The sequence below is a fragment of the Ischnura elegans genome, chromosome 11, assembly GCF_921293095.1.
Source record: "Ischnura elegans chromosome 11, ioIscEleg1.1, whole genome shotgun sequence".
Lineage (NCBI taxonomy): Eukaryota > Metazoa > Arthropoda > Insecta > Odonata > Coenagrionidae > Ischnura > Ischnura elegans.
Window position 1 is genome coordinate 64,291,536 of NC_060256.1, and position 12,451 is coordinate 64,303,986.

The following is a 12,451-nucleotide window of genomic DNA, read 5'->3' on the forward strand; positions in this document are numbered from 1 at the left end:
AAGAAAACGAAAGGCATTGATTGCGATTCGTTACCCACCATTAGTGTATTGATAATACACAAATTATTTGGTTTTTGAAATACCGGTTTAGACGAATGGCAAGGGTCAAATTTTATCCTCATTTGAAAAAGGCCAGATTGGCGCCCATGCGATTCCACTCCGTATGACGTCACAGGGACCTAGTTTCTAGACGAGAGGATAGGAGTTATACATCGTCTGAGGTTACCAATGCATGCATGAGGCACAGAGCTTAGGGAAGCATGTCTTAATAATCACCTATTAAAACTGGCTAAGTTCGGAAAGTTTTCTTCGTTTGATAAGGTATTAATAAACCTTTTTTAAACCAAGCGCTACCATCCAGCAAGGTACTCAGCTATCCGCTAGCATCCTGCTACGTATCAGCGCTAAGCCTCGCCTCAAGGTCACCTCACCGGGCGGGAGGGGGAACCAGAAATGCGTCGTACGGACTTTTTCCCTTCATTCCTACTTACGCGTCGCGTTTTCGCGCGCTTGAAATTTTTCACTTTTCATTTGATCGCGAAAAATAGATATCGTCATTTAAAAATCTAAAAGCGTGAAATACGTACTCCAGGAGTAATAATCTTTCGATTTAGGCAATAAAAAAATAATAGGAAACCACCCTATTTTCCGTAACGCTCATCCCGACAGACGGCATGCATCGAGGCTTTTCTTCTAATTTCCTCCGTGGGAATGCACACGAAAATTTTTTCTGGGGTGTTATTGCACAGAGGAACAATGCACCACTTGTAATTTTTCCTTATTTCACCCATGTTCTCCTTTAAACGCAACGTGTGGCTCTTCCAAACCTGCAGCCTGGGCTTGGATCTTGGACTCCTACTGAACTATGACGTCACGGCCAAAGATTAGTGGGGCGGTATTTTTTAGCCCGCGAAACTCGGGAGACTTTTGGGAGTCATTTTCTAGTGTGTAAACTGAATTTTGAGCGGAAAAAAGTATATTGCGGTACTAAGTGTTAACTGTAGTATATCAGCATACTGTTTATAAAAAGTATGCAATTTCCCTATAGAGGAATGGACTTTGAATGTGCTCGGGTTAATGTTAATGTTCCTGCTGATGACAAACACATTTTTGTTATCTCTTCTTGTCGTTCGCCAGCGAGTAGTTTTAAGGGTATTTAAAATCGTTGAACAACGTGCTTGATGCCAACTTTTTATTGACATCATAGATTTAGCCTCTAACCTTCAACATTTCTAGTTCTGTCTACTTTATTTATGCCACTCACTTTGTCAAAGGTCACATGAAAGGTTTTACTCTTAACCCTGATATCACTGTAATACATATGTTTCTCTACCAGAAGACCAATATTTATAAAGGTACCTTATGTACGATCATTCTCGCGTGTGTTATAGAAATTCACCGCTTTACACGACGCAATTTTGATTTTAACTTCATACATACTTCAGGTATTGCGCAATGACCTCCCCCGTGTAAAACGGCCTGAAGGCAATATTGAAGCAATTACTTAGTTAACCCGGGAGAAAAATTACTCACGCCTTATTTTTTGACTAACCGGACAAGTAATACCCCGCGATTTACGTTTATAGATATATTTCAATTTATCTGAAGCCCATGAAATATTAATAAAGAATTAAACACACATTTCAACACGAAAATCCATTTTTCAGCGAAGACTACATTTGAACTTTACCTGGCTTACGACAAAATTCCACCGCAGAATGATATTTTGGCTGCCTAATTTAGAAAATGAATACATAACAAAAGAGCTTCTGCCAATCGCATCTCTCATGCCTACATTACGTATAAGTCATCCAGCGTTCGATACGTTACAATGTATAATTAATATGGCTGCTCGACTAGACAGTTAACCTCGGCACCATTTTGAACTCGCGCCGCCGCTCACTGATCGGTGAGCGCTTGATCATACCCGGGAGTACGCTCACAAATATGGCGGCCGCTCACTAGTGATGGTGGTGAGCGGTGGTTCGCTCACCTTCCGCTCAGTGAGCGGAGCTCCCCCTGGATCTCCCTTTAAAATGTTCGGCCGTGTTCCAATCCACCGTAAATGTCCGTGCGCTGGATGCACCTTTGGCAGGAAGTGGACTCTGGAATGATTAAAATGATGAATATGGACGCGGAATGTAAAAATGTATGCATCTTTTAGCGATGAAATGATGGCTAAACATAGACGGTGGCTTATACCTCAAGAGTAAGGATAGGGCTATATATTTCCTCTGAGGCTTAAACTACCGGCGTTTATTATAATTTTCTGCTCGCTCTATATTATACATAAATCATTTGATTAGCTAAAACATGAGTTTACTCTCCTGAGTGACGCTGATATTACCGTAAAGTGCATTGATACGCTCGAAAAAAATTGTGGCCAAGACGTAATTGATTTCCGCATAATATTTATTGGCACCAGTCGGTTACATCTTGCTACATCTCCGCGAGGAAACATTCGTTTCACTGGAGAAAGGCTACCGGCATACGTCATTCCGAAGGTTAAACTACTGAATCATACTGAATTATTATTCCCTCTCCCTCATTCAGCGCGCATTTGCGCAATAGAGTACGCAGTACGTCATCGTGTTTTTAAGAGAAGTGTCGTCAGTCAGATATTCGCAGTTGAAGTGTAAGATGGCGACGGTTCAGGTGTTTATATTGTTTTTGTTAGCGTTTAATTACGCTAATAGTTTGTCGGAAGAGTATGAACAAATTGAAAATCCCGACGATGATACAGATACATTGAAGCAGTTTGTATTGGACACATTTAATGAAAATAAGGAGTCTATTTATGTTTACAACCGTGCTCATGCTTTGGACGCGCACAAACGGGTTAGTGAGATTTGTTTAATTCTCTCATTTATCATTGTAAGAAATTAATTATTTTTACTGTAATGATGTCGCTAATTTTTGTATCAAACGTTATTCTTTTAAATTTCAGGAAGGGTCAGATAGAAGTTATTTTATGCTTTTGGATATAGATGTGTCATGCAAGGAAGACACTGAATGTGACACAAAACATCTTATATGTGAAGTAATTGTCAAAGAAGACTTGAACAACGAGAGCAAAGATATTTCCGAGGATGATTCAGTTTGTGTGAAGAAAACTCCTCCTACGGTGTCAGTTGTCAACAAAGGTGGCTTCGCTGAACAAAGCGTCAACGATGAAGTTCAAAGAGTGGCAGAGCTTGCTGTGGAGCAGCTGGAAAATGAAGCAGACACGAAGAGGACGATATTTGAAATCATGTCTGTTAAAACTGAGGTATGAAATTGAATAAGTATGTAATAAACTGGGGATATGTGCGTTTCTTTTTGCTCTTTCAACGTTAATTGCTATCAATATTCTTCCTATTTTCAGGATGATGCCGATGGAAAGAAGTTGTTCTTAACGTTGAAAGTTGCGAAAACCCTGGAGGATGCTGTTGACATGACAGAATTTGAGACGTGCGAAATAGAAGTGTCAATGAAAGATCCACTGACAGTGGAAAATAGCACGTCGTGTTTTCCGATTTCAGAGGGCCAAACGGATTACTCAATGAGCGAGGAAGACATGAATGAAGAAGCGAAGAGAGCTGTCAGTGAAATCAACAAATTGTCATCCTCACCATTTCAGCATGTTTTGGTCAAAGTGGTGACAGCTGATAGATCAGTAAGTTTTTATTTTAGCCCTTCGAGTTTGTTGAAAATATTTTACTATATTTTAAAGATACTATCCTCTCATACCCTTATAAATGTGTATTTTCGAGAGTTTGGGTGTGTCTATAAAATTATTTAAACCGTTGACGGCATTAGATGAAAGTAAGTTTAGATAAAAGCATCCATGATTGGCCATCATTGGGAAAATATAATTTAAAAGAATTGTCTCATTTTTAGCGATTACATACGGGAGGAATATATGTATGGGAGGAATTCAGTCCCATCCATTTTTCAAACTGATGTTGCAATTTTTCTGTTAAATTGATCATCCATCTCTATCTTTCTTCTCATCTCAAGTTTGTAGTTGTAGTTGGTGAGAGGTAAGGGATTAACAATGTTTAGGATAAAGTTGGAGCATTGTGTTACATATTTCAATCAAGAGGACGTATACCAGATCAATTGAATTGTACTCATACTCCAAATTTTTTAAAAAGTACCTTCAGTATCCTCTTTGCAAATATATGCGGCTTACAGTCTTATTCACAAACCTTCAGTTGATTAGATAATTAGATTTTCTTTTTTATCTTATCTTGACCTCATTTAATTAATGATTAAATAATTCCTGGAGTATAGGTTATATACAAACACAAATAAATAAATAAACAAATATGTGCAAAACTTAGCCATGATGAAGGTTTTTAAATAAACCAAAACCTTGGCAAACAACTTTTTGCATTATATGTGACCATGGCAGGCTCCATGGTACCCGACATTTGGACAGCCACTTGCTTTTTGTCATCAGGGCTGGTTAGGGTTAACACCCTCAGGGTTTAAGGACACCTAGGAATGGCCTTCATCAACTGCGGAGCCTGTCACACAAATAAGTCTTGCGGTACATCCTGTGGTCTCAGATCCGAAACCGTAATTCATGAAAAGAATTCTGTAATAGAAGGGAAAGATAAGCAATGATGAAAAATTAGTCTCTCCCTTTCAGCCTTTCTCTCATAAGTTTAAAATAAGGAACCACTAAAGTTGACTTATGCTTTTCATGAGTTGTTGATGTCTTTAAAGTTCTGGTTCATTTACTTGTTCAGGATGAATCTTTCTCTTTGGGCAGGAAGTGCTTACAAGAGTGTAAACAACAAGTAACCATGCTAGGCTATAGTATAAGGTCGAGGAGTAGCATAGAAGCGGTAGTATGCTTGGCATGGGCTCGTAACTTCATCAATATATCGGTGAAATGGTTGGATGTCGATTTTCCATTGTGAGTAGCCTGAGAAGTACGTGACAGATCAAGAGATGTAAAGTATGTCTTATTATTTTTCAATCTCTACCACAATCTGCAATACAAAATAATAGGTGAACAAGCCCATTTCCCGGGAACTGGGGCGGAGTCAGCATGGAACCAAAGGTGTAGATTAGTATCTTGTCGTATTTTCTGTAATTTAGATAATACATTTATTTTAAAATAGAACATTTCGGCCTTCTTTTACTGTAAGAGGAATAAATGTGTGTATTATCTAAGCTAAGGAAGGTAATTCAAGATGCTACTCTAGGGTACCCTAAGCTCACATTAAATCTCGTCTATTCGCAGTGACATGAGAAAGTTTTTAGGCCTTCAAATCCATGCTTCGTATTGCCTAATGAGTTGGGAGCTTATGCTTGGGAGCCATAGCTAATGTTATTTTTGAGCTTATTTTTTACTGTTGGGAGTGTCGTGCTGTGTGATAAATAAGTATAACTGAAACTTCTCTTATGTTTGAGACTTAAAGCCATGCATTTGCATATACAGTAGACACTTGTTAATATGAACAATGTTATTACAAAGTTCTCGTTATTACAAAGCAAATCGTTGGTCCCGACGAAGAGGCCTATCCAATCTATAGTATAGGAAACGTTATTACTAAATTTTGGTTATTACAAAATTTTCGTTATTACGAAATTACAAACCTCATTCTTGGTCCCGGCGGTTACTAAATGAACTTTATTACTAAGTTCCGCGAAAAAGCAACGGAATTTAGGTGGATATGCACTACGCTACGTTATCATCGTTGATCTTTTTAGTTCTCTTCTTTTACTGTGCTCAAGAGCATCAATTATGGTTCTTTCTTCAGCAGGAGTTTCTTCAATATGTGCACGCTACATAATATATAATAAGCTTCATTCCTGTGGAATTATGGTGACCCACTCAAGCTAGATCAGTTCGTCACAATCGTGAGTGATTGCACGCTTGCGATAGAGTGTTGCATTCTGCAGTTGCACTCTCCTCGATGCCTTGTGTAGGTTTATCAACTTTCGAGCAAGGTCTCGGAACGCATCCTCTTTGTATATTGAGGACTTGTGCATAATTTAATAGCCTATATTATACACTTGACTCTGAAGATATGAGAGCAGGAGATGAAGAGACAAGAAATTTTTACAAAGTGTGTTTTTTTTTCTTTCGATGATTCTTCAAAGAAACATTCATACGAACTTCGTTATTATGAACCTCCAGTTTTTCAGTCTCGTGAACTTCGTAATAACAAGAGTCTGCTGTACTTTTACTCTTTAACAAGGATACAAAAACTATTAACACGATGCGTACGGATGGCGAGAATTCTCGTCATTTTTTTCCCTAATGTTCCGAACGGATGAGGAAGATTCTAGTCATTTAGGCGTGTCAACCTAAACAATTTTAAAGCGTACAATACGTATTCGTTAGTACGTTTTCAGTTGTTGTTCGTTATTCATAATGAATTGATACATCATAACGTTTGATTGGGTAAAGTTATATTCTAAACATTAGCTTACCCCGGTACGCAATATGTTAACTAATGAGAATGAAACATTTTTGATGAAATTTGGGGGAAGGGGGTCATGACCCCGTTAAATCCACCACTGGCCAAGAATGCTTCCAAACCTTCTCCAATGGTAGTTTAAATACAATTAATTATCCAGCTCATGTCTTCCAAGCAGTGAAATTATTTCTTTACATTTTCAGGTAACTCCTGGATCTCAAGGATCCATCACTACAATACAGTTCCAAGTGGCTCCAAGCCTGTGCCTGAAGAATGGAGGCGGAGAAAGGGAAATACCAGCTGTCAGGAGTTGCCCCCCAGCCTCTTCATTTGAATCTCAGCAAGCTCCACTTCAGTGCACCCTTACTGCATGGGAGCGACCATGGCATCCATCCACCCCTACTTTGTACTCTGGTCCTGTCTGCGATTCTGAAAAGGTATAGCAAAAATTTACCAATGCCAGGGTGTCTGCTAACCTGGAATACTCGAGGAATCTTGGTCTTCTGGGAAAACTCTAGGAAAAATACTAGTCCAATGTGTTTCATCCTTGTTACGCACCTTAGGCTGGTCATTCACTGGAAGCATTTTTAAACTGCTTCGCATTCATGCGTACTTGAGAGGCAAGAAGTTGGAACAGGATGAGCAGCTACCAGTGTAGGGCTTGTCCATTGTACTGCCATTGGACGTGTGTAGTGTGTATTCATTGGAGACATGAGTTTGGTTATGTTTGATAATCAATGTTATACTGAAGCACTGCTCTGTCCCAGTTCAAGCATCTACAAGCAACAGATCCAGCCCATATAAGATGTAGTGCAAGCGTGAGTATGCCTGAAGCTCTTTGCAGGTTGGGGCCTGCAGTAGAAGTGGGTATGTCTGACTCTGGGTTATGCTATTTGCTGTGGAGAGCCGCTTTTTTACGCTTGTGTCACGTGAGCTTGAAGCAGCCTGAAAATGCTTCCAGTGTATGACTAGCCTTAAGCTAAGGGATATTTTTTAAAATTTTAGTGGGTAATATTCTGAGGAATATAAACTGCTTAAATTGAACCTTCTAGTTCTAAAACTTTTGATTACGTTGAGAGCTAACTAAGGACTTTTTAAGGACTAGAATGGCTGCAGAATTGGTATTCTTCACATATTCATATATAGTAGAAAGCCATTCATTCCGAATTCTAAGCAACGGAATATCTATTTAATGGAATATTTCCTAGAATTTTGCCAACTTTTTGTCTTCTGTCACTCTGTCACCCCTACAAAATTACAGCCAAATGAGCCATTAGAAAGCCTCGTGTATACTTCACATTTTGGCTTCCTAAGTCATCTAAAAAAAGATATCTTGCATATTAGTCGATGATGATTCAACACAATGGTAACAGTACTATATTGATGGTTAAATTCTAATAACATTTAAAAAGGAAAATACAAGCGTAAAACAACTCTTTGTTATCAAATGAATGCTTCTTTTTCAGTTTTATGAACTTTTGGTTTTTAATTTCAGTGTACATGTAAAAAAAAATTAATTGTTTTTTTTTGCTCTCCTGAAAAGTTGCTATTTTTGAGATACGCGTTATTAGAACTTAGCCATCGATATGTTGTTGTATTCTGAGGGCTTAATCCTCTCTCCAGGACGAATGAATTTGGGGGTAAGTTGCTTATGCAAATCTAATGCAGTGATCAAAACTAACTGGCCTTGAAAGGGGCAAGGTATCCCTCTTGTTTCCATATGTGATATTGATGGTAGTGAGATTCCTACTCCTAAGTTCCTTTGGATATTTTTTTATTAATCTTAACAGAAAGTCATTTAAATGGATGTTGCTTTTGTCTTCAGAAACCTGTATCAGAAGAAGAAACATCCTCAAAATCTGTGTTAGATTTGGCGGAGGAAGTTAATTCCAGTGTGGATGAACCCAAGGTGGAGAAGGAGGAAGCTCCTTGTATGGGATGTCCGATTGATATAGATACTGAGGCAGAAGGTGTCCGTGTTTTGGCTCAAGAGGTTCTTACATCAATGGAAACTGCTTTTGCTCATCGTCTTGTCAGGGTTGTAAAGGCCCAGAAGCAGGTATGTGACTTCTTTAGGACATCACATTTCCTTGTGTTGTATCCTTGATTACCACAAGGACTTAAAAATCAAGCTAATTGAGTCTTAATGGAAAATTTCAAGATTATTCGAGACCTTTCTTGTGTGTTTTCAGGTTGTGGCTGGGATTAAGTACTTCCTCACTGTAGAAATAGTAAGAACAGCTTGTCCTCCTGAGGCTGCAAGAGTTGACCTAAATGGTTGCCCAGTTATTGATGGTGAAGAGAATGGAGGTACCCGAACATGTAACATTGAAGTTATAGAGCGCCCATGGGCTGACAGTGCTCGAGAGGTCATTTTCAATGATTGCTCTGGGGAAGCAGCAGCCACCCGAAAAACTGATAAGAAATTGATGGCATCTCCAGATTCCACAGCGACCACCACTGAAGATGACACAGACTTGAATGACGTTGTTAAAGCTTTCGATGAAATGCTTGCCGATGATCCGGGTCAAACGGAAGTAAGTATGCACTCCTTGTTTCATTGTTAAGTCATTAAGTATGTATATCATTTATGGTGAAAGTCAAGAATTATCAGAGACTTGCTTTATTCATGAGAATTTTGTAGTTGTGAGGCAATTATCTCTAAACCAATAGGGTGGTTTCCTATTATTTTTTTATTGCCTAAATCGAAAGATTATTACTCCTGGAATACGTATTTCACTCATTTAGATTTTTAAATGACGATATCTATTTTTTGTGATTAAATGAAAAGTGAAAATTTTCATGCGCGTGAAAACGCGACGGGTAAGTATGAATGCCGGGAAATCTCTCTGTGTGACGTATTTCTTGTACCCGCTGCCGCCCTGTGAGGTGACCTTGAGGGAGGCTTGAGCGCTGATACGACGCAGGCTGCTAGCGGGTAGCTGAGTACCCTGCTAGCTGGTAGCGCTTGGCTTAAATATAGATTATTACTACCTTATCAAACGAAGGAAACTTTCCGACCTTAGCCAGTTTTAATAAGTGATTATTAAGACATGTTTCCCTGAGCTCTGCGCCTCATGCATGCATTGGTAACCTCAGACGATATATAACTCCTATCTACTCGTATAGAAACTAGGTCCCTGTGACGTCACATGGAGTGGCATCGCGTGGGCGCCAATCTGGCCTTTTTCAAATGAGGATAAAAATGGACCATTGCCAGTCGTCTAAACCGGTATTTTTAAAACGAAATAATTTGTATATTGATTGTAATTTTAATAATTTGTAGGAATACACTAATGGTGGGTAACGAATAGCAATCAATGCCTTTCGTACTGCCTTTTGTTTTCTTTGATGAAGGAAACTACCCTACTATGTATCTCTATTGACCTTCACTTCCAATGAGTAAGCAAAGTTGATATTGGTTTTTTTCGCCAGTTATTTGGTCCTGGCTCTTTTTGGCAATAGGTCTGGTTCCAACCTCAAGAACTGGTGGAACCAAGAACCGAAAAAAAACAAATCAATACCTACCTACTTCTTATATTACTTTGTAGATGGTATCATTGTTTCTTGAAACAAATCATGCATGTGTAAATAAGTATTGAATTATATAGTAATTTTCGTTTGTAGTAATTTTAAATTCTCATTTCTTTCTCTGTTTTAGGTCCATCCATTCAGTGACTCTGACGAGCCTTTGGAGGAAAGCAGTGAGTTTACTTCCACAAACCTAATGAACCGCCTGAGGAGAAGTATGAAATTTATGCTTTCTTGATTTCCTTTTTAATATAGCATTTTTTAAACATTTGCTCTACCTTTTTCCTACCATTTTATTGTACTTCACTGTGCTAGAAATCAATCAATGTTTTAATTTTAGCTTTAAGTATTAAAAACTGTTATTTCTATTTATTTAGCTGATAAAATAATAATATCAATTAGTGTAAATAATTATTTTAATTGATTATGTTTCCATTCTCTCATTCTTCTCAGGCAACAGAGGTAGTACCCGCCCTGGTGGGCGAGAAAATGTATTGGAAGAGGAGAGGGAGAAAGTTTTGGATTTGGCTAACTTTGCACTGGAGAGAATGGATGCTCTTGATGAAGATCTCGACAAAAGGGTCCTGGAGAATGTTGAGAAGGCAGAGAAACAGGTATGATTGCTGCTGACGTGCATCAAACCAATCATTTTTATAATATAAACTAAACGAATCTTGTGATTTATGCATTAGGTAATTGTATTTTTTAGTTGAATCGAAGCAAAGGGAAAATTTTAATTGTTAACTCCAGTTTTAACAAAAAACTAAGTATCAATGCCTATGAGTAGTTATATCAAAAAAGAATTCATTGTTGTCATCAAAATACGCATTAGGGAAGGGAAAACATTACTGTAGGCTCTTGTGGAAGGTTATTCAGAATTTCCACTGTGTCAGGTTCTCCATCACGGCCAACATTTCGATGAAAGAGGTGTCCATTGTCATCAAGGCATTAGTCTGATGATGATGACCTGCCCTGATGACAATGGACGATTCATTCATCAAAACATCTGTTGTGAATTCTATTTTATATTTCTCGTAATTTAAATATAATTATAATTTAGAATAATTTAAAGCTTGTTAATATGATTGATGACCTAGGTGCGCTTATATGCCATGAAATGTATATCAATGTGGGATGATAAAATCACCTGTAGTATCATTCTTAGTCCAGTTTCATTATCAGTGAATTTGATCCCGAAGTATATTTGCTCTATTGCTCATGCTGCAATTATGTCTGCCTACTCAAGTGGTAGAACGCCAAAAGTATCCCACTGACTGAGAAGTAGTCCATGCCCTAGTGAAGATGAAAAGTGCTCTCAGGCAAGAGAAAAAGCTGGGTTCCTGGGTACCAGCGCGGTGACTAGTTTGGGCCATTGTTTTGGCAATTTGATATGGCTAGAATCAAACCATTTTGCAATTAATTTAATCCCTAGCAATGACTGAACTACTGATCAGATTGACACGTGTTAACCCTTAACCGGTGACGTGCAGTCTGAGAGACTGCTGCGTTTCTAAAATTATGAATATTTTCAAAATTAAGATTTCAAAATATCTATAATACTCGTTAGCTTCATATTTTTGCATAACAAGGACATCCCACTCTTTAAATTTAACGTTCCTTTTATTAACTTCTGTAAATTTGCAATTGAACTCGATTAGCGGTCTGTTAGACCGCACGTCACTTACTAAGAATGCATCTAGAAAAGGAATAAGCGGGATAAATTTCATGGCTACTTACTACTTAGCCTTCCAACTTTAACATTTAAGGCCTTTTTTGAATCTGGCGAAATATTGATACTTAAATATAATAATTATAACTCAAGTGTTTTTGGCATCAGTTTTTTGATCCTGCTTCAAATCACAATTTTTTATGACAAATTGGTTCGTATTGGGAGTGTAAAAATTTTAATATAAGTTTTAAAATAGTTTAGCATTCAAAGAAAAATTAAACAAAACAATAAAAATGGCATAGCAATATTTTATGAATTTTTGATTTATTGCGGTCTCCCAGACTGGTAGTGTAACAAGAATTGCACGTCACTGGTTAAGGGTTAAACATGTTTATACAGTGGAACCTCGTTAAAGCGGGTACGGGCTATAGTGACACCCCCGCTATTACGAGAGATAGCCGATGCACTGTCAATTGACCCTATAATAAGCGTGTTAAAAAATTCGTTTTTACGAGACCCTTTCGGTGTTGGCTCTCGCCATAGCGAGAGTTTCACTTTCATCAAGAGTCCTTAACCTCTGTAATTGCTAGCGATCTGTTAGAAATGAAGTTAATGGAGTGCTCAGTCTCAAATTTATGTGGTAAACTGTCGTTCGATAAATATAATGATTGAGGAAACAATGCTTTAAACGATTTTTATTCAGTGCGGCGCTTATAAATTGTTTGAATAGTTAGTCGTTATTTGAGTAAGGAAATTAAGTGATGCAAAAAAACATCGCCTTTCGTCTGGATTTATGCTTACGTTTATCGGATAGATGTTTATCTGTCGCCGC

At 38.0% G+C, this 12,451-nt stretch overlaps 1 protein-coding gene across 7 annotated transcripts in view; it reads left to right on the forward strand.

Moving 5' to 3' along the window:
* The first annotated feature begins 2,602 nt into the window (after window positions 1-2,602).
* LOC124168388 overlaps window positions 2,603-12,451 on the forward strand; it is a 46,362-nt gene continuing 36,513 nt past the window's right edge. For 5 of the 7 annotated variants that reach the window (XM_046546603.1, XM_046546604.1, XM_046546606.1 and 2 more), the window contains exons 1-8: window positions 2,603-2,838; window positions 2,948-3,268; window positions 3,365-3,655; window positions 6,623-6,856; window positions 8,245-8,478; window positions 8,612-8,956; window positions 10,081-10,165; window positions 10,404-10,564. In XM_046546603.1, the coding sequence (XP_046402559.1) occupies window positions 2,641-2,838; window positions 2,948-3,268; window positions 3,365-3,655; window positions 6,623-6,856; window positions 8,245-8,478; window positions 8,612-8,956; window positions 10,081-10,165; window positions 10,404-10,564 (1,869 nt within the window). In that variant the 5' untranslated portion in view covers window positions 2,603-2,640. The remainder of the gene's footprint in view (window positions 2,839-2,947; window positions 3,269-3,364; window positions 3,656-6,622; window positions 6,857-8,244; window positions 8,479-8,611; window positions 8,957-10,080; window positions 10,166-10,403; window positions 10,565-12,451) is intronic. The other 2 variants (XM_046546605.1, XM_046546607.1) reach the window with 2 other exon arrangements.